This window comes from Panthera pardus, unplaced genomic scaffold (assembly GCF_024362965.1).
Source record: "Panthera pardus isolate Hobbes unplaced genomic scaffold, ASM2436296v1 HiC_scaffold_27, whole genome shotgun sequence".
Lineage (NCBI taxonomy): Eukaryota > Metazoa > Chordata > Mammalia > Carnivora > Felidae > Panthera > Panthera pardus.
In genome coordinates this window covers 92,235,615-92,258,535 of record NW_026526843.1, presented here as the reverse complement: position 1 = coordinate 92,258,535, position 22,921 = coordinate 92,235,615, and the positions used below count along the sequence as shown (strand labels likewise).

General features: G+C 41.4%; 1 protein-coding gene across 1 annotated transcript in view; it reads left to right on the top strand.

Moving 5' to 3' along the window:
* Positions 1–14,573, top strand: part of XK (X-linked Kx blood group antigen, Kell and VPS13A binding protein) — a 61,846-nt gene extending 47,273 nt beyond the window's left edge. Inside the window, exon 3 of the mRNA XM_053891720.1 lies at positions 10,761–14,573. Coding sequence (XP_053747695.1) covers positions 10,761–11,587 — 827 coding nt within the window. The 3' untranslated portion in view covers positions 11,588–14,573. The remainder of the gene's footprint in view (positions 1–10,760) is intronic.
* The last annotated feature ends 8,348 nt before the right edge of the window (positions 14,574–22,921 follow it).

Sequence of the window (22,921 nt, the reverse complement as noted above, 5' to 3'; positions counted from 1 at the left end):
GATAGTAAATTTGGGCTCAGTGGAAGCAAGGAAGAATTGGACAGCTCCCCTAAATACTCTGGAGGCATTCTCCACACTCCTTGAGGTCCTGGGCAGATTCTCGACGCTTGCCTCCCACTGGTAAAAGAGATGAAAAGTGAAGCTAAGGCCACTGCTAGGGAAATGGAACTACCATATTTATTTAGGCAGAATTGCCTACTGGTTAAGACCAAGACTCTCTAGAGCAAGACTGCCTAGGTTTGAATCTTAGCTCTGCTAGTTGAGTGATTTCTGGGAAGTTATTTAGCGTCTTTGTCTGTTTTCTCATCTGTATAATGAGGATTATAAGAGTATTTACTTTATAGAATTGTAAGGATGAAGTGATTAGTACCTGTAATGTGCTTACACTAGTCCCTGGCATGAAGTAAATGTACAATAATTTTTTTTTAACATAAAAGAGATGAGCTGGAGGAGATTTTAGCATCTGGTTTCCTTAGGCAAGGAATCAAAATATTTTGGGAAGAAAAATAGCAAAATCATTCAGGATCTCTGAGGATTGTAGACAGTAATGATCACATCACGTGTGCTATGAATGATGGGCCATAATATTTGTCCTGACAATTTTGAGTACTCAACAAGATATAAATATGTATTGAAAGTCCTCAATTTCTGACTAAACATCTGGAAAACTGGCAGATGTTCAAGTGAGATTTTGGTAACTGCAAAGTCTCAGTCACTAGAACTTTGAAATGTATTTTCCAGTATTAGGATGTCATTCTGGTTACATCTGTAGAACCAGTTTTGCTATAGTGAGCAAAGTAGGGAGGGGTTTGAACCATGTTTTCCACTTGGCATTTTGCCAGGATAGGGAAGAAAACTTTCTGAAACAACTTCATTGCAATAATGAATGAATAGTTTTTTGCTCTTTAAAAATGCAGTCTAGGGGTACCTGAGTGGCTCAGTTGGTTAAGCATCCTACTCTTGATTTCAGCTCAGGTCATAATCTCACAGTGGGTGAGATCGAGCCCCATGTCAGGCTCCACACTGAGCACAGAGCCTGCGTAAGATTCTCTCTCTCAGAGAAAGACAAATATCATATGACTTCACTCATATGAGGACTTTAAGAGACAAAACAGATGAACATAAGGGAAGGGAAACAAAAATAATATAAAAACAGGGAGGGGGACAAAACAGAAGAGACTCATAAATATGGAGAACAAACAGAGGGTTGCTGGAGGGGGTGTGGGAGGGGGGATGGGCTAAATGGGTAAGGGGCACTAAGGAATCTACTCCTGAAATCATTGCTTCACCGTATACTAATTAATTTGGATGTATATTTTTTAAAAAGAAAGAAAGAAAAAGGGAAAAAAAAGATTCTTTCTGTCTCTTTCCCTGCCTCTGCCCCCTCCCCCACTTGCACGCTCTCTTTCTCTCTAAAAATAAAAAAAACTAAAAATTAAAATGCAGTCTAATAAACATTAAGTGGCTAGTAAGTATAGTAAAATATATATACATATGAGTGAAGCTTGATGAAGTATCACAAAGGAATGCACCCGTGTAACCCTCTATCCAGGTCACGGAACAGAAGAGTACCCTTGTACCCCTTCTCAATCACTTTCCCAAGCCTCCTTCCCAAAGGGTAACCAATAAGCAGAAAGCAGGCTTCTAACATCACAGATTAATTTTTCCTGTTTTTAAACATTTTGTATAAATAGAATCAGGCCTAGCTTCTTTCGTTCAACACTGTCTTTGTGAGGGTTGTTTATGTTGTGGCTTGTGGCACAAGTGTATTCTGTAGTGTAGCTGTGTAGCATTCCATTGTATGAATATATCACAACGAGTTGATACATTCTTCTCTTGATTAATATTTAGATTATCTCCAGATTGGGATTATTAAGAATAATGCTGCCGTGGGGCGCCTGAGTGGCTCAGTGGGTTAAGCATCTGACTTTGGCTCAGGTCATAGTCTCATAGTTCGTGAGTTTGAGCCCCGTGACGTGTCTGCACTGACCACCATGCAGAGCCTGCTTGGAATTCTCTCCCTCAGTCTGCCCCATCCTTGCTTGTGTTCTCTCTCTCTCAAAATAAATAAACAAATAAATAAACTTAAAGAGTAATGTTGCTGAAAATATCCTTGTACTTGCCGTTTAGTATATGTATATATGCAATTCTGTTATGTCTGTACTCAGGAGTATAATTTGCTGGACTGTAGGGAATGCCGATGTGTAGCTTTAGTAGAAACTGTAAAACTGGTTGTACCATTTTACATTCCTACAAGCAGTGTATAAGAGTTTCACTGGCCAACGCTTGCTTTTACTTTTAGTAATACAGTGGGTATATAGTAGTGTCTCATTTTACTCTGAATTTGCATTTCCTGATGACTAATGAGCTTGAGTTCCTTTTCAGGTCTTTAGTGGACATTTTGAGGGGTGTGTGTGTGTGTGTGATGTTATTGTTCAAGTATTTTTGCTCATTATAAAAATTGAGTTGTATTTATCCTTTTGGTACCTCTTCAGACCTTCCTGTATCTCCGTGTTTCCATGTGGGGTCATTTTCACTGGGCCTGAAATACCAATGCCATTATTTCCTTTAGAGCAGGTCTGCTAGTGACACATTCCCTCATTTTTGTTTTGTCATAAAATGTCTTTGTTTTACCTTCATTTTTGGGTATGGAGGTCTATTAAAGGTTATTTTCTTCCTACCTTGAGATTCTCATTATTTCTTTTCAAATGCCAGTGTCTGTGTTGCCTCTTTGAAGTTAATCTGTTTGCTTGCTTGCTTGCTTTTTAAGGTTTTCACTTTGACTTTAGTGTTTTACAGTTTTAACATAACTTGCTTAGTTGTAGTTTTCTTTGTATTTATCCTATTGGGGCTTAGTTTTAGATTTCGGCATTTCGGGAAAATTCTTAGCCTTCTTCACTTTAAATATTGCTTCTGACCCCATTATTCTCTTCTCTCTCTCTCCCTCTGGCATTTTCACTGGCCCAAACGTCTCTCATGCTTTTTGTTTCTCCATTTTCTTCTGACTTGCCTTCTGCTTAGTTATCGTTATAGCCATTTCTAATCTATTAAACCCATTTGTTGATTTTTAAATTGTACTTAATTGTGTTTTTCAGTTCTGTAGTTTTCATTTCAGTTTTTAAAATAGTTTCCAGTCTCTGATAAATTCTCTATCTTCTTATATAATTTCATAAACATATTAATTACAGATATTTTTAAGTCAGTGTCAGCTAATTCCAATATCTGTATTTACTGTGGGTCTTTTCATCATCTATTTTCATTCTTGGATTTTGATCAATTTTTTGTTTTCTTGTTGGCATGCCAAGTTATTCTTAATTAAATATTAGTTATTTGTATTAAAAAATAGAGATAATTTGAGGCTCTGAATGAATTCTCTTTCTCCAGGAAGGTTTTACTTTTGTTTATAGCAGGTAATTGGTGTAGATACAGATCAATGTGAGTCAGTTACAACTTGATTTGGCTGAATTCTGTACTCCAGTCTTTGTGAGGGCTGATCTATTTCTGGTCACCTTTACTCCTCTCATCTAGTATTTTGGGTTCCCACCAGAAAGCTTTGGGTGTAAACCAGGACTGTTATAGGGACAGAATGTCATTGTTTGCTCCCAAACCCACCAGCTTTGAGAGACTGCTGAAAGCTGTGTTCAGATTCTTAGTCTCTTGGTACCCGCTAACATATGAGCAAATGTCTTGAGAAAAGCAGGTTCAGATTTTTTTCTGGAGACTTTTCTATTCTTTGAGATCTTGACCCCAGAAATATTCACTGCTTTGGTAGATCTTTGATGCCTTTGAATGGATGTTTTTCCAGTTGTTCTTGGCAGAAATATTGGGCCAAAACAATCTAGTCTACCATTCCAGCATGAAAATCCTCATTTTGCTTTTTGATGCCCTTTTTTTTTTTTTAGGGAATTAAAAAAGCATGAGATGATAGAATTGTGCTTTTTAAAAAAAATGCTCATTGATGGCTCTGGGTCAGCCTAATATATTGTTCTTAAATTAGTCTGTGAAGATCTGGACTTTGAGTTTTGTTAAACTTTTTGGGATGCATATGGGCCTGTGTGAAATGTGTTATGAGTTTATTCTACAGTTAGGAACCAAAGGCAACTAAGGAAGATAGACAAATGACCAATAAGCACATAAAAAGATGCTTGGCGTCATTACTCATCGGGAAAATGTAAATCAGAATCACAATGAGATACTACTTCACACATCCTTTGATTCTAGGATGCCTAGAATTAAAAAGTTAATAAAGATTCAAGTCAATAATAATAACAAATAGTGGCAAGGATGTGGAGAAATGGGAACCTTCATACACTGCTGGTGGGAATGTAAAATGGTGTCATTGCTTTGGAAAACAGTGTGACAGTTCCTCAAACAATTAAATATAAAGTTATATGACCCAGCAGTTCTACCTCTATGGACTGAAAAGAACACATTCGTATATGAATGTTCATAATAGCACTATTCACAATAACCAGAAACAATGCAAATTTACATCAGTTGATAAGTGGATAAAAAAGTAGTAAATCCATTGAGGAGGTCACCTGTTGGGATGAGCACTGGGTGTTGTATGGAAACCAATTTGACAATAAATATCATATTAAAAAAAAGTAGTATATCCATACAATGGAATATTTTTCAGCCATAAAAAGGAATGAAGGACTGATATATGCTACAACATGGATGAACTTTGAAAACATTATGCTAAGGGAAAGAAATCATTCAGAAAAGACATGTATTATACGATTTCATTCACATGAACGTCCAGAATAGGGAAATCTATAGAGACAGAAAGTAGATTAGTGGTTGCTTGGGCTGAGTAGGGGAGAGGTTTTAGAGAAATGATAGGTAAAGGGTACAGGGTTTCTTTTTGAAGTCATAAAAATGTACTAAAATTGACTCTGGTGATGGTGGCACATATCTACGGATCGACTTGTTAAAAACCTCACTGAATTGTACACTTCAGATTGTGAGTTGTATGGAATGTGAACTGTATCTCAATAAAGCCATCGAAACAAAGAAGCAAAGCAATATTTATTGTAGCAACTGGGGAGGGACGGTGGCAGATGTGGGTACAAGCTCATGGTGATGATGATCTCTCATCGTTAACCGCTTCATTAACGTTTTGTTAATCATTTGTCAGGGCCTGGGTTGGAATTAAAGCAGACCACTGGGGAAAAAAAATAAAGCAGAACACTGGGTTCTAGAATAAGTGGTCACAGATCACTGCAGGGAATAAGCTATCAAATCCTTCAAGAACAGTGATCTAGGTAACTGGCCAGGAAAACCCAGCACTGCCGAGATAATCCAGAATGGTCCTGGTTTTGGTTGGGCCCCATATGCTGAAGCAGTACTTGACTTTCTTAGTTAGGCCTGTGGTCAGAGAATATTGTACTGTTCCTATATCTCCCTGTTTTGCAGGCCTGTCATGTACCTCAAAGAGAACTTTTTTAGAATGTAGACCTGAAAGACATTTTGTAATTTGGATCTTATGTCCCAGGAAATGTTGGAAACAGGTGCAACTTCTTGATTGTAAAAGGCACATGGAAGCAGACGTATTTGCATAGGAAGCCCATAACCACAGAAATCACCCTCTGGTAAGGGGCTTTGAGAGTTTTCATTGCTCACTTTAGTTATATCTGTGAGAGATTTGGAGCTTAAATTCCTTATTCAGTGGTGAAAAAGGCTGTTCACACATGGTGCAATTTTGAATTCACATACATGAATACATGTATGTATGTTTGATTCAAATACATGTATTTGATTGATGATTTGTTGATTCAACATATATGTATCAATTACCTGCTTCGTGCCAGTCACTGTGCTAGGTGCTGGTGATAAAAATTTGTAGGAAACAGTAGCTACACCTAGGAGATTGCACTAAACCAAAGATATCAAGTATTGCAATAAAGACATGAATAGGTGGCTGTGAGATCCCAATAAAGGGGTTCATTGAGCTTGGAAGAGTCTTGGAAGCATCTAGCACAACTGAGTGAATGTAATTGAATAAAGGCTGAGGAAAAGCATCACTGATGAGTTCACACTTTAACTGCACCTTGAAGAACAAGTAGGGTTTATCCAAGCAAAGAAAAGAGGAAGACAGGGGACAGAGAAGCAAATGAGTTAGGACTCTGTGGCAAGAACTGTATGAGACTTAACAAATGACAGAACCAGAAAAGAAAGAGGAAAACATGTAGAGCAGCACTTCTCAAACTGTAATGGTCACACAAATCACCTTAAAAATCTTGTTAAAATACAGATTCTGCTTTACTGGGTCTGAGGTTGAGCACTCCTTTTTTTTGTTAAAGCTTATTTATTTTGAGGGGGGGGGGGAGAGAGAATCCCAAGCAGGCCCCACATTGTCAGTGCTGAGCCCGATGTGGGGCTCAGAGTCACAAACCGTGAGATCATGACCCTAGCCGAAACCAAGAGTTGGACACTTAACTGAGCCACCCAGGTGCCCCTGAGCTGGAGCACTTCTAATAAATTCCCAGTCGGGGTCTGGGCTGCTGGTCCATGAGCCATGCAGAGCAGCCAGAGTTTAGAGATCTACTTGGCTGTGATGGGAGAGGAAGGTAAAGAGTCCTACTTAATATGCACATTTCTGGGTAGCGTGTTCTGGGTTGTTGGTCTCATGGGCTGTTAGAGGAAACATCAGAGGCGTTTTCAGGGAAATGGTTTGTTCTGTTTGTGGTTTTGTTGTTGTCCGTGGTGTCTGTTTTGAGGCACCTATAAGATATCTCGGAGGAGAAATCTAGTAGGCCCTTGGCTAGAAGGGGAACATAAAACCACAGTTCCTGAGGGGAAGAGAAAGATGTGGCAGTGAATGAAATTGAAAGGAGGCTGCAAGGAAAGCGAGAGGATGAGTAGGAGCAAACAGTGTGGTTACTTCTACAGGAGAAGTTTCCAGGAGGTGCGAGGAAACAACGTACAGTGTTACAGGGAGATCAGGAAGGAACAAGGCCAGAATCCAGACTGCAAGGAGTTGAGGATTAAAGAGTGTTTTGATTAGAGATGACTCAAGAGGATTGACTGAAAAGTTCAAAGAGAGTGTAGTAGTAGAAAGAAGTGCAGGGGGAAGGAGGGGGTCCTTTCTCTCTCTCTCTCTCTCCTGCACCCAACTCTTTCTTCCCTGCCCTCCCTCCCTTGCTTTCTCTGTTTCCATGATTACAGAAATTTTGCAACATACAAAAAGATTGAGAAGATACTATAATGAACCTCCCTGTATCCATCACATAGCTTCAGCGATCATGCCAGTTTTTGCAAAGGAAGGATGGTTTTTTAGATGCAGCTGACTCAGGCATATTCATACACTCAAGGAAAAGAGCCAAGATAGAGGGAGCAGCTGGAAACTTGAAAAGAGAAAGATGATAACTGGAGCAAATTTTGGAGGAGGAGGCGAGTGGCGGAGTGCAGCACAGGTGGAGATCCTGGCTCCAGATAGTAGGAAAAGCACTTTGTCTACTGAGCTGAAAGCAAAAGAGCTAAAATCGACTACCCTCCAGAAATCTGGGTAAAATTCCAATTTCCAGAAGCTTACTGTGCTAACTCCCTCAGTTGCCCTCTGCCACTGTACCCCACATTCCTTCAGGTTGCCTCAGGTCCCTCCTCGAAGTCATTCACTAATGCTGGGGGAAATCTCTGTTCGGCCTAAACTGTCTTGCAAGTTGAGTCATTTTATTGAAGATCCAGTGTCCATGGAGAGTAGTTGCATCACAGAGAGCAGCCATTTAGTGGCTTCCATCTTGGGAGCAGCCTCCGTTAACTCTCCAGAGCAACAGAGAAACCATTCCCCTTGTCTCCCAAATAGAATTCAGTTCCCCTCCTAAGGGGAATCCTGGGGAATAAAATGTTCTAAAGCACTTAACATAGAAATTCAGTTTTTTTGTGTCAAGTCAGGAAGTGAGCAAATTTGTGCCTAATAACAATTTCTTTCTCTGTGAAATAGGAAAAGAGTCCATTTGGAAGGAGATTACTTGGCGGGAATTGAGTGGGAAGAAGCTTTAGAAGTGTGCCAAGAGTTTGGCATATTGCCACAGCCTTCTATTCAGCTTTGCCTAAAATGATGTCTTGCCCTCTGACAAAAGATGAGAACAGCAAAATGTGCCCCCTACACACACTCATAGGAAATGAGAATAGGATTATTAGGGGATGTTAGACTTCTATGAAATGCCACTTAAATGGGCGTGACTGCCAACTGATCCCTTTTTGTTGACTGTGGGAAGATAAGGTTGGGAAATGGCACCAGGGAACTTTTCTTCATTTAAGTCTGAGTAAGTAAGTATTTGCATGCGCATCACCCTAGCCATTCATTAGATAACAGCTTAATTCTAGAGGTAGAAATGGGCATTCCAAGCATTCTGTACTACTAGCTTCTGTCTTCCAAGTGCATCTCTCTCTCTTCCTGGACCCCTTTCCTATCTGTGAAATTCTGCAGTGAGCAGCCAGCAGTGGGAGTGATGATTGAGGTCAGTGATTTCAAGACAGTTTCTTTGCATTCTCAGAAAGCTTCAGTGGGTGATTGCTACTGAGCGCCGATTGAGTAATGATTGGCCAATTCTCTTCATAGAGAAATAAGTATAATTTGGAAATAATTGACTTAATGAGAAAAATGGGTAAATGCTTAAAAAATTATTTGAGTCATTGCATTAATAAGTAATTTACAGGACCAAAAATATAACAATATAAATACTGTATGTGTATGAATATGCAATTTGCATTTTAATTATTTACGCTTAGCTCATCTTCTGCATATGAAGTATTTTTCTTATAGTGGAAAAAACATAAGCACTGAAAGAAAAGGATTCACTACCAGATCCTTAGGGTGTAAAAATTTGTAAAAATATAAAATACATAAAACATAAAAATACATCGCCAGTATCTACTGCTTTACAGTGGTCCAGTGAATTAGCCTCTCAGGAAAAATAATTCAGTCCAATTTCTTTCTGGTCTACCCCTGGGATAGTGTTTCCATCTTTTAAGTTTGATTAGTAGATCACAGCCTTTCCAGTGAATGATTTTGATGATTTAAATCACTGCCAAAAGACTATGAAAAAAGTTGAGCCTCTGAGTAAAATTCAGCTTCTGCCGGGCATGTAAGTACCGAGGCATCACAGCTTTTGCATCCACCAAATATAGATGTTTTTTCCATCAATTCAGAACTTAAGTAAGGAAAAAAACCTTTATTCCTGTGCATTGTAAATTATGCATTTAGGTAGAGGCAATTATGTTTTATGGACATTGCACCTTAAGGAGCAGGCACAGAAGGTATTATCTCAGTTTTATGGGTGGGAAAACAGAGCCCAAAGAGATTGTATTTCCCTAGTGTGGCCTGGCGGGATAAGACTAAAACAGACTCTTGGTTCCTGACTCCAAGCCCTGCCTCCAGTCTCTTCTTGCTGCAATATTCGGAGGTGGTGCCAGCCTGTTAGTAAGTGATTATATTTCAGTTTTGACCATACAGTTTGTGTTCACGGATTGGCGGCCCATTTCTGAGACCGTAGCTCACAGCCATAGTGTCACACTCTCGAACACGGTACCATGTCCCATTTAAATGAGCCACATCTTATCTCCCCAGACTTCTGCTTTAGATAAACTGGATAAACCCATTAGCCATAGGTCATTTTAAGAAGTAGGCAACTAGAGGGACGCCTGGGTGGCTCAATCGGTTAAGTCCGACTTCGGCTCAGGTCATGATCTCATGGCTTGTGAATTCAGGCCCCGCATCGGGCTCTGTGCTGCCAGCTCAGAGCCTGGAGCCTGCTTTGGACTCTGTGTCTCCCTCTCTCTCTGCCCTTCCCCTGCTCACGCTCTCTCAAGAGTAAACATTAAAAAAAAGAAAAATAAATAGGCAGCTAGAGCTGAGAATTCTTGAGATACTAAGGCCTTTCAGCCCAAGACAAGATCCTCAGTAATGGGGAGGTTCTCATTTCTTCGGCAATCTTGCAGTCATATTCTTAAATGTAACTGAAGAGTAAAGAAAAATGAGCAATCTGTAGTCAGTGTATAAATTTAAAAGGTCCTGCAGATAGAGAGGAACTCACTGAGCAGTTTATTATTGAGTCTTTTCTGTTTGTGTACCTACTACTGGTATATGTTGAGAGGCATGAAGATGACATGTCAGACATGGTCATTCTCGACTCCTCAGGAGCTTATAAACTGATTGAGGAAACGAAGAACACCATGTAAAGGATTCTACATATCCAGGCAGAGCAAGATGGGGTTAGGAAGGTGTTTCAACTTGAGTTGAACCTGAAGCGGACCCTGAGACAAGGGTTTGAGTGCGTGTGTTTTTGGAGGAGGGTGTAAGGAGCATGGGAGAAGGGAATGAGGCAAGGCAGGGCAGCCAGTAAAGGGAGCATTATCAGACAGCTGTCATCATGGGTGACTGGAAAGTAGCCCTGTGAGGAAACACTGGTGAATAGCATAGAACACATACCTCGGAGTTACTCTACGCAAGGGGTGGGGGAGCTAGGGTAGTTCTATTCCGGCTCTTACCGGTTAGGCTAGAATTGGGTATTGAGGGCTCTCCAGGGAGCATTGATCCCCCGCACTTAAGCGCCCCCAGCACCGGGGCAGAGCAGCCTCCACAGCCCTGGGAAAAGTCCTTAGGCACAGTGAACAGATAGAGCTGGAAGTCAGCCTGGGAACATAAAAGAGAAGGATCCAAGGAATATGGGTTAAGGAACTGACAAAAGTGTCTGTGACAGCAGGATTCTTGGTGCAGGTGAGACTCGTCAGTGCTCTTTCTCTCCTCTCCTCAGGTTTCTTCATGGTCCTATCCCTGTTGTCCATTGTGTATGGAGCCTTGCGCTGCAACATCCTGGCCATCAAGATCAAGTATGATGAATACGATGTCAAAGTGAAGCCTCTGGCCTATGTCTGTATCTTCCTCTGGAGGAGCTTTGAGATTGCCACTCGCGTCATTGTCCTGGTCCTCTTTACCTCCGTCCTGAAGGCCTGGGTGGTGATGGTTGTACTCATCAACTTCTTCAGCTTCTTCTTGTACCCCTGGATCCTCTTCTGGTGCAGTGGCTCCCCATTCCCCGAGAACATCGAGAAGGCCCTCAGTCGGGTGGGCACCACCATCGTACTGTGCTTTCTCACCTTACTGTATGCCGGTATCAATATGTTCTGCTGGTCAGCTGTGCAGCTGAAAATCAACAACCCGGACCTCATCAGCAAGTCCCAGAACTGGTACCGGCTACTGGTGTACTACATGCTGAGATTCATTGAGAATGCCTTCCTCCTCCTCATGTGGTATCTTTACAAGACCGACATCTACATGTACGTGTGCGCACCTCTGTTGATTCTGCAGTTGCTCATTGGGTACTGCACAGCCATCCTCTTCATGCTTGTGTTCTACCAGTTCTTCCATCCTTGCAAAAAGCTCTTTTCCTCCAGTGTCTCTGAAAGCTTTCAGGAGTGGGTAAAGTGTGTTTGCTGTGACTGTAGGCAGAAGAAAGCCCATGAGTCCGTAGGAAAAACAGATCTGAGGCCAACCGAAGACAGAGATGAGACACCTTCTAGCAGTAAAATAAGTTCTGTGCCCAGCCAGATCTTGAATGCTGACGAGCTCTGCTCTGCCTAACAGGACCTGAGTCTCTTGGGGTTCACACATACTGTTTTCTGGGTTGATCCCTGTCCTTCATACAAGTCATGAGCCCTGCACAGTTAACAAAGAGGGGGGTTAGCTCTCAACTCCTTGCAGGCTGCTCCCCTTTAGAGAGCTCTTGGACATGTGGGAACTATGGAGAGAATCCAGGGAAACCCCTGAGTGCTGGAGAGGCAGCCTAAGGTAGCACCATTGGTAGTTGACCTTGTTCCCCCAGGCATTACTGGCCTCTTCGCTATCTGAGTTGGGATGGCTAGCTCTGTCAGGTAGAATGAGGATAGGAGCTTTCTTGTTTTCTAGGTTTTGTTTTGAGCTGCTGGTGTAGGTGGCCTGTTCCATTTCCTCCGAGCATAGCTTTCATCCATGAGCTGTCCTCATGACCAGAAGGTTTTGTCATCAGCAATATCATACTTGTCCGAGTTTTCAGAGAGGGCTCTTCAGGTTTGCTTTTTGAATGGACAGAGGTTCCATTTTTATCTCATTAGGGCTCTTTGTACATAACCAGCTGTAGCCACCTTGGCGTGCTATCTCTAATTGATTCAAAAGTCTAGATTTGGAGACTATTCCCATGGATCCATGGATGCAAAGAATTTGCGTGGAAACCCTAGAATTTTAGGAAAGTTTCATTCTTTCGAAGTGCTGAAGAAATTCTGGATTAAGAGGGTTGCTAAAACATCAAAATGATTGAGGCTTTTATAAGCAGAAATCTTACTTTCTCAGGATGGTTGAAGATAAATAATCCTGCTGGAAGATAGGTTTAAACCTCTTCAAGGTTCAGTCCTGTCCTAACAATTCTGGGAAATTTCTAGTAGAATTTGCTAGGATTTGCCTTCTTAATGAAGAAGAAAATAAAACTCACACTCTTCTCTTTCCCCTCTTCCTTGCCTGTCAGAAGAATTTTAGACAAGAGTTACAGTGGCTGACTTAAATTTTTCTAGAGAACTCCACAGGAATCTTTCACCAAGTGCAGCTGTGTAGGGCACTTTAGTTTTCATTATTTGAAGGAAAAGGGTCTCCTCTCCCAAAGTTAGATATTGGCTTCACAAGTTTTTAAATTATAGGAAGAGATGAAATGACCAGAAGATCTTTGTCTTTACCTTAATGTATCTTGATTTGGCATGATTCTGAGTTATTTGAATGAGATCTCCAATTGTATGCTCCTATACTCTCCTGTCTCAGGTATAATTTCTCCTTTAATCTGGAACCGTATTTGTTCCATAAAAGGATAGTGTAGCATATCCTCAGCTGTCTTGGGGAAATGCCTGGATCTAGTGCCATTATCTTTACCGTAAAAACCTTGATGATGAAGTATCTGGAAACAGGTGACCTGTCACTGACTAGGCTGGACATAGCAGGTCAGTCAGGGTTGATGGGTCTAAGGATCCCTGATGGCTGAACTTGCTGACCCATCCAGTTTCTAATAGGCAGTCTGTCAGGGGACAGGTTACAAATGGTGAGTTTGAGCAGGAATTATGATCAGAATGAGACAGGGATAGGAAGGTAGATTCTTCCAACCTTGGTTTGGAAGCCTGTCTCAAGAACTGTTACAAATCTGAGCCTTCGAATGCATTTTCAATCATTTTAATGTAGAAGATAGCTAAGCATCGTGAATGACCCCAAACCAAACTAATAGTGATGGTCTGTCAGACTCCTCTAACCCAATTACAAGCCACATTTATAAGGACAAAGAGGTTTGGTAACGAAATCAGACATTTTGTCATCTTTAACCCTTGATATACAGATATTCCTGCTTTGGGGCATGTATGTCCATTCACTTTGGGGGAGAGAAAGCATTGTTTTTTTTTTTTTTTTCTGTATGGTGAAAATTTAAGTCCTGGTGAGCTGAGAATTTTTGTTTTAAAATTATTTTTATCATACCTCCGAAATGGTAAAATCATAGTTCAGACTACAGAACTAGGTTGCCCTAAAGACAGACAAATTCCCTCCCGTGCAGAGAGTTAAAATGTGTTTTTCATTATAATTCCATTTTTAAAACTCTCAGTGCTTTGTCTACTTAATTGCATGCCATAACTTGTCATGATAGCTGCTCCAACTGAACCACTATCATTTGGCTGAATGGAGGTGAAGTATTTCATTGAAATAAGATCATCCAAACACTTTTAGACTTTGTCTCTTCATTACTGGGGACAGCACAGTGTAGAGGTTGGAACCTCCCCGTCTAGCCCTGCAAGTTACTAAATTGCCGTACGCCTCAGTTTCTTCACCCACCAAATTTGGAAGATACATTTGCTCAGCCTACCTCACAAGGTTGTTGGAAAGATCAAATTAAATAATAGATGTGAAAATGCTGTGAAAATATTTTAAAGTGCCATGCATATTTAAGGAGTTGTTATTATAGTCATTCAAGTCTATAAACAGGTTATTATTATGTTTTTACTGTTAGAAAAGAAACAAGCAGTATCATCCACATGAGCGGCTTGAGTGACTACATTGGCCTTTGACCTTATGGAAGGGCGAGTGTAAATGGTCTTTATTCTTAGAACTCAGCAGCTGCCCTCTCTCTTGGCGTCAGTTGCTCACAAAAATTAGCAGCCAAACACATGGTACTCAGAGGAGGAAGACCCATTGAAATCTGAGAAGTGCTTTTGCTGATCACGAGCTGATCATTTTTGTATCTTTCATCTTTCATGAAGGACCAGTAGCTAGCGTCTTTTGACAGTTGTCCTTTACAACTTGAATGCCTGATCCTGTTAGATTTTGGCTGAATGTGGGTTTCATCTTTTCAGCCTTGTAAATGGGAAAATAAACATCGAAATCGTCATATATAGCATTTCCTTGGAAACCACCTTCGAACATCAGTGCTGTGGTTCTGAGTGTCATGTGTCGCTACTTCAGTCGATAAACTGTGGATGTGAGCTTCTGCAGGCTGCTTCTCTGCAGCCATTGATGCTAATAAATATTGTTTATGTTTCTTCATATAATAAATTAATTTTTCAATTTCCCCTTGTGTTTCATTCCTTATATGGTCCTTTCATGGCTTTTTGATGTCAGGGATGATTTCAAAAACAGAAATTTGAAAATGGTGTTGTTGTGATGAATTATGGTTTCACAACCTCACCTGGAAATTCCTTCTGTAGCATGGGGAATTTGAGAGTGCTAGGATTCTGACTTACAAGACACCAACGGCTCACGGAATTTTCTCTGTTTTATAAGCACTTACTCCTGTTGAAGCTGCACTGCTGGATACGAAGATTCTGCTCAGCTGTCTGTTGATCGCTGTGTGTGATACAAAAAAAAAGAGGCAATACAAATCTCTTCACGACAAACGGTATATGGATTCAGAAATCTAAAGGGGTGACTTGATATTAACATAAACAAGTAATCAAATGTAAATGACATTCCATGGTTAGAAGAAAAACTTGTCAGTTATTGAAGGGGTCATTTCAGAGCATGAGATAGACATGGATTCATGTGTATCTCGGTAATTCCTTTTCTTCTGAAGATAGTCTTGCAGTTTGGAAAGACGTAGCTATAGGATAAGTCTTTTGGAAGAGAGCTCTTGGCATTAAATCAACCCCTTGAGAAAACTGAATGTCAGCAAGCATAGTGTTTAAGTAGGTCAATCTAAAATTGCTTCATTTGGTGTTTGTAAATGTTTCATTTTGAAATGACTTCAAGCTAATAGAAAAGCCTCAAGAATACTGCAAGGAAGTACTTTACATCTTTCACCCAGGTTCACCTATTAGCATCTTGATGTGCTTGCTTCGTCGTTCTCGCTTTCTCTCTTTTGCCATTTATTCTGAAATGCTTCAGTGTGTATTTCCTAACAGCCAAGGCATTTTCTCACATAGCCATAGTACAGTGACTGGATTTGGGAAATTTAACACGGATACAACGCTGGTATCTGATCGAGCATCCATATTCCATTTAACAACTGTGCCAGTCACTTCGTTTGTTTTCACAAAGCTTCCTCCACAATGTGTCTACTCAGTCCTCTTCTCTGAGGGTCTCTTGATTTAAAGTTATGAGTAAGTTTTACCTTCCCTCTGAACACTGGGAAAACTGCAGACTATGAAAAGCTATTTGAAGAAAACACCCACATTTATATCAGTACCGGGTAATAGCTTAAAACCATACATTTGGGTTGTTTACTGGTAAACTGGGTAATTTTTTTCAGGGGTGTCCATTTTAGGCAGCAAGTGTTGCTGCTTAATATGTGAGCCTGTAGTTCACTCCCTTCCCCCACCCCACTGTGGGAGTTCTGTTCTGCAGTTTTTAGGTGCAAGTTTGTAAAGATTAGGAAGGAGATAAGGGAAATATATGTTATTCTTCTGTGGCCATATTTCTCTGTGTGCTCTCCTTCCGGGAGACTATATTTATTCTCTATGAATATCTTTCCAAATGGGAAAGAGCTCAGAAATGTCATACTGTAATTAAATGAGTAACATTTTGGGATGCCTGGGTGGCTCGGTTGAGCGTCCGATTTCGGCTCGGGCATGGTCTTGCAGTCCATGGGTTTGGGTCCCATGTTGGGCTCTGTGCTGACAGCTCAGAGCCTGGAGCCTGCTTCAGATTCTGTGTCTCCCTCTTTCTCTGCCCCTCTCCCCCACTTATGCTCTGTTTCTCTCTCAAATAAATATTTAAAAAAATATCTTTAAATGAGTAACATTTGGGGCCTTTTTTCCCCCAGAAAAAGGCACTTCCCAATAACAGATGTTTGTACAGAGCTGGGAATTCAGAAACATCCCCAATCCTTTCGTTCCTAGCACACAATAAACCCTATCAGACTAGGCCCTTAACCTGTGTAAGAAGGTGTGTCTGTTGCAAAAGCCTGCCCGAGGGCATGCCCCACTCCTCCTTGTCACCCCCTTTTCACGGTTGTTTCTCTGGAAATGATTAGGCCAAGGACATTGAAAAACAGTGTTGGTTTAAGCAGCTTTTGGAAGCCAGAACACCTATGAGGAATAGATAGCAGTATGCAGCAGCATCGTTTTGCAGCAGGCCAGCAGAAAACATCCCACCTAGACTCCCCTGCAGCACACACCCCCATGCGATGTGATTTGCCTCCTCCCGAGGAGAGATTCATCCAGATTGATGTTGAGATTCTGCCTGTACTTCTGTTCCCTCCCTGCCTCCCATCCTGAATTAATTCTTTCTCTCTGAATGATGGGTTCCTGATTGAAACCTGATTAGCCTGCTTCCCAGAGCCCTGGGAATATCATCCTCCTTAGACATCTGCATTATGCATACTGGTTTAATTTCTTATCAGTCAGCTTCCTATTTTAATTAGCTAAACTTTACAGTTAATGAGTCAGGTTTTCAGGAGCGATAGCACTCAGGAAACAAAACAGGATTTAGAAAGTCTGTGTTGGAGTAGTGCTGTAAGACCATCCCTGCCAGCACCCAGTGCAGAGGAGAATGGTTCTCTGGGGTCACCTTCTTGTTAACAAGGTGACTCGAAGTTGGGAATTTTTTAGAACAATGGTGCCCAGCACTAGGGCTGCAGACCTCCAAGAATTGGACAGCCTCCTTTACACTAATGAGAGATGTTTGCGCATTAACTAGAGATGTCTGACACACACTTGTACGATTAATTTTCAAACCAGTGGGGATGCTGTTGTGAGTGATACAACAGGACCAATTAAATGTGTTGCTGTATTTCAAGTAACTTTGTCATTATCCTCTCCCCACCCCAGCCACTACCGTGAACAGGTACTAAAAATCCAAGGACTATCAGGTGGGGGGTGACCTTAAAAGACCTCCTTTGAATTGGCAATGTTGGGAATTACTACCCTAGAAGGTTTGTTTTTTTTTTTTTTCCTTTTTGCTCTGCTGGAATATTTTCTCAAGGGCGCTTATCCTCTTTTGAAAATGAGGGTAGTTCACATGCAAATTACTTGGCTTCTCTCATTTGCAGTTTGATTCAAGAGATGAGAAAATATTTTTATTTTTAAAATGTAATGTGAATGTAGGTCATCAAGGCAAAATGCTTTTACACTTTCAAAGCGCTAATAAATGTGTATATTAACATAATAACCATCACAATAATGAAGTGATTTCTCTGCATTCTTCAATTCACCTCCCAATTCACCTCCTTGGCCTTATTAGGAATTATATCAAAGTGGTTTCAGCTACAGTTTGTGGAACACCTGATTAAAAGTGGCTTAAACAACTGGATTTTGCTATCTGACCTGACAAGAAGTTTGGAGAGAGGTGGTTCTGGATTCCAATGGGCCCAACAGCCTCAGGCCCCAGAGGCTTTCCAGCTGCCTTTCTGCCACCTTCAACCTGTTGCTTCATCTATATGCTTGTCTCCTTACAATTGCAAGATGGCAACCTGAGCTCCAGGCATCACATGTACACAACTGAATCCAAAATTAGGGGATTTCCCTTTGGTTACTTCTGTTGTTTCAGGAGAAAAATCTTTCCTAGAAGCCACGCAGCGTACACAATAGAACTTCCCAAATTTCTTATTGGCTGGGGTTGAGTCACATCCCCACCTCTAAAACTGCCTCTGGCAAGGAGAATGGAATTACCCTGGTTTCCTATGACTGCACAGCATTCACCCCTAGGGGCTAGCAAAGGGACCACCACCCATTAGCTCATGGGAGAAAGAATACCCCAGAAAATAGGGTTCTGCTAGCAATAACAAGTGGAGGAAATAGCCATTGGCTAGGCAACCTGTGGTGTCTTTTTAAAATTGAAGTATAATTAACATACAGCGTTACATTAGTTTCAGGTGTACAACATATTGATTCAACAATTCCATACATTACTCAATACTTATCCCAGTAAGGGGAGTCACAGTCTGTCATCCTGCAATATTATTGGCTCTATTCCCTATGCTATACTTTTCATTTATGTGAGTTTATTTTATAACTGGAAGTTTGTACCTCTGAATACCCTTGATTTCACCCATCCCCCCATCCACCTCCCTTCTGGCAATCACCAGTTTGTCCTCTGTATTTGAGAGCCTATTTTTGTTTGTTCAGTTGTTAGGTGTTTTGTTTTCCAAGTATAAGTGAAATCATACGGTATTTGTCTTTCTCTAATGTATTTCACTTAGCATAATACTTTCTAGCTCCATCCTTGTCACAAATGGCAAGATCTCATTCTTCTTTATTGCCAGGTAGTATTTCATTGTATATATGTACCACATCCTCTTTATCCATTCATCTATCAGTGGACACTGGGGTTGCTTCCATGTCTTGGCTGTTGTAAATAATGCTACAATATACATAGGGGTGCAAATATCTTAAAATTTTTTTTAATGTTTATTTTTCTTTGAGAGAGAGGGAGAGACAGAGCATGAGCAGGGGAGGAGCAGAGAGAGGGACACACAGAATCCAAAGCAGCCTCCAGGCACTGAGCTGTCAGCACAGAGCCTGGCATGGGGCTCCAACTCAAGAACCACGAGATCATGACCTGAGCCGAAGTTTGACACAACTGACTGAGCCACCCAGACGCCCCTCTATTTTTAACTTTTGAGGAACCTTCATACTGTTTTTCACAGTGTTTATACCAATTTGCAATTCCACTAACAGTGCACAAGTGTTCTTTTTTCTTCGCATCTCACCAATACTTGTTATTTCTTGTCTTTTTGATTCTAGCCATTCTGACAGGTATGAGGTAATATATTATTGTGGATTTGATTTGCATTTCCTGGATAATTAGTGACGTTCAGCATCTTTTCATATGTGTTGGCCACGTGTATGTCTTCTTTGGAAAAATGTCTATTCCGGTCCTTGCCCATTTTTTGATTGGATTTGTTTTGGTGTTGAGTTGTGTAAGTTCTCGTTGACATTTTTGAGAATAAAGACTGCTAAGCTGATGAACTGGGGAAGAATGCAAAAGCCCCCTATGCCCCCTTTCCAAAGAAAAATTCTGTACTTACCTCATCTCCTTTTGCATTATATGTCCCTGGTAAAGAGGCTCTCTGGAAGAAGTCATATATTGAATAAATAGTAGCAATTCCAGTAACCCAGTTATTCTGTGAGAATGCGTACTAGTGGAGTTGTCTTAATGGCACAAGATTGAAATTGTGGAGCTGTGTGTGTCTAGAAGGAGCAGGAAGGAAAACTCTTCTCAGCTGTGGAGAATCAGGAATCCCAGAGGTTAGGGAAAATCAGATATTCATTAGTTGCACGGATATTTAGAGTGCCCCTGTGTGCCAGATGCTGCACTAGGCACTGAGGGTAGACTGGTGAGCAAGAAACTACTCTGGTTTTCAGGACTCATAGTCTATTTGAAGAGACAGATATCCAGCCTGGTGATTTCAATGCACAGAGGTAAGAGCTATGAGGGAGGTATACCTAGGAGGTCCTAGGGACAGAGATAAGGAGCCCGGATCTGGTCTTGGAAGTTCAGAGACAGTTCAAGGAGAAAGTGACATAAAACCTGAGACCAGAGGTGAGTTTAGCCTGAAGTCTATAAAGCTTAAGCCTCAGGATCCCCAGTGAATGCTGGGAGTTGTAGCATGTTCCAGGCGGGAAGGAGAAGTCAGGATGCAATTGGGAAGCACATCTACTAAGCATTTCTGCCACACTGTCTGAAGAGATCACAGAAGGAAGGGACCTGAATAAGTAATTTGCTGTGATTTCTTTTTCATTCTGAGTACTCTTTCATCTTGTACTGAATTTAGAATTCATATTTTTTAATCTTCTTTTTTTCAAAGCCTCTCCCCAGACTAAATTATCTGTTTCAAGTACCAAACACTTGGATCTACCCCTGCTTGAGATCTGAATCCTGAGAAGGTGTTTGCCTGATGAAGGCACTGGAAAGAATGTTCCTGGTAAAGGGGACAGCATGTAGAAAAGCCTGGAATTAGTACAAGGGACGTTTATAACAGCAAACAGCCTGTAAGGTCAGTGTTGCTGAAGCACGGGAGAGAGGTGAGACTGGAGAGGTGATCAGGAGCCATACTGTGAGAGGGAGAAGAAATGATAGTGTCAGCGTGAGCCAGGCCTACACACGATCGCTTCTGTTCCTCACAACAATCCTATGCAACAGTTACTACAATTATTTCTCTTGCAGAAGAGAAAGCTGACACTAGCAAGATAAAGGAACTTCCCTGTGAGATAGCACAGTAAACAGCAGGGTTGGGTGCCAAAGCCCACGTGTTTCATCAGTAGACTCTCCTGACTTCCTAAACGTTGCCCAATTTGCAGACGTGGTTAGGTCTGGCAGATGTCAGAGACCGAGGAAAGAAGCAAGCCTGGTGGCATTTCCCGGGGTGCCCTGGTATGGAGGCCCTAGAACCCTTACTCAGTAGGGAGGAGCTGTTTCTGCCCAGGCATCAGGCTGGGGGCCGAGACAAGGTGCCCTCTATAGCTCCCAGCGCTGTAGCCATGCTCTGAAGAGCCGTGAGGAAGTCACTGGGCTCAAACCATGAGGGTCCCAGAGGAAAGAACTCTGGGGTGGAAATCCTATCTTCTACAACACTATTCGTGCCCAGGGCCACTCTCCTCTTTCCCTGGAAAAACTGAATAGGACTCACCTAGGGACAACTAATGAGGCAGAACACACATGAGCCTACAACCTGGTCGATCAAGTCTTATTTTTTTGTTCTTTGGAACCAGAAAAGTTACCACCGTTTAAATAGATAAATTAGAAAAATTTTTTTTCTTCAAGCTGACATTTTAGGAGGGAGACTAGTAAGTGCTCACATTGTGGAGGAAGACAGTTGGGTTCAGGGGTCATAGTTACATGGCATTTGATGGTGTCAGGCCAGGGAACAAGAAAGATTTCAATCCCTACACATACGATTCACCTCTTTCTTCAGAGTCCTCGAGGACGGTGTTCCCTGAGAGAGAAAAAAAGGAATATGTTTTCTTATCTCCTCCAACCCTGATGCAGAACTCTAGTTAGCTGGTCTGACACATCTGGAGGGATCCTTTTCCCCACATTAGAAAGGTTTAAGTAGCTTCAGTGTTTAACAGCAAGCTATACGACTTACCCTATATATTTCCTCTCACTGCCAATACTCAACTCTTGGAATTACAAAGACCAACAGGACGGAAAGCTCAAGCACGTGGTCCAGAGGCCACATCTTTACCTGGAAAGGAGTTCATGTGCATTAACCCTGGTCCTGAAATCTGACCAAGCAGCTGTGGACATCTTGAATCAGGAGTTGCAGAAGGAGGCAGGGTGGACTTCAGCTGCCGGGTTCACATATCTCTAACACCGTGGATTACAGGGGAAGGGAAAAAAGATCCCAATTCTCAGCCTGAATGGTGACCTCACTTGTTAGGTCTTGGAACTCCTTGGGATTGCTTTACATCCACACCTCTTATCTGAATTCATTCTCTACCTCCTCTGGGGAGCTGATCCTGAAGGACAGGAATGAGCAAGGTTTCTATTAGTTCCCAAAGAACTACTGAGGCAAGGCGGGACTCTGTACCCGACAGGGCTACCCGAGACTATAGGAGGAAACAAACATTCCATCCCCAGGGCTCTGATATCATCGACATGCTTCCAAAGGAAACTAAATTTTATGCTAAAATGTCATCTCCTTAGATAGTGTGCTTATTCAGCATCCAATACTAGTGACTGCCATGATTTAAACCAGCACTGACTGGTACTGAGCACTTAAAATGTTCCTAGTCCAAATTGAGATGTGTTGTAAGTGTAAAATACATCAGATTTCCAAGAGTCAGTACAAAAAAAAAAAGAATGGAAAATATCTTATTAATAATTTTTATATTTTATTCCATGCCAAAATGATGATTTTTTTGGATATATTGGGCTAAATAAAATGTATTAAATTGATCTCACCTCCTTCTAGTTACTTTTTAAATGTGTCTATTATGAAGTTCAAAGTGTCATACGTGGCTGGCTGGCACTTGAGGTTTGTGTTCCATTAGCTATTTGTATAGATACATTGAAGACCTGCTTTTCTCTGAAGAACGCTAAGTACACCAGAAAAATGCCAGATCAGCCAGGCCTACACCTTGGATAACATGTTCCTCCCTTTGTGTGAGTAAAATTGTATTTACAGTAAAAACGGGTACTCCTCACTATTATTTCTGTATTCAAAGAGAGTGCCCTAAGCATTGGGGAAAATGTTATTCTTTATAGTGGTTCTCAAACCTGGCTGCCCATTAGAATCACCATGTGTTGGGGGTGGGTGTGGGGGGTGGCTTTTAAAATTTCTGAAGTCAGGCTACACCCAGACTAATTAAATGGCGATGTCTGGGAGTGGGACCCGGATACCAGGGCTGGGTGTTTTGTTTTGTTTTGTTTTGTTTCTGTTCCCCGGGTGATTACAATGCACCTGGGCTCTCCAGCCTTCCAGAAATCTTGCTTTATAACCAGAGGTAGGCATCTGGGGCTTAACAACAGGTGAATCTT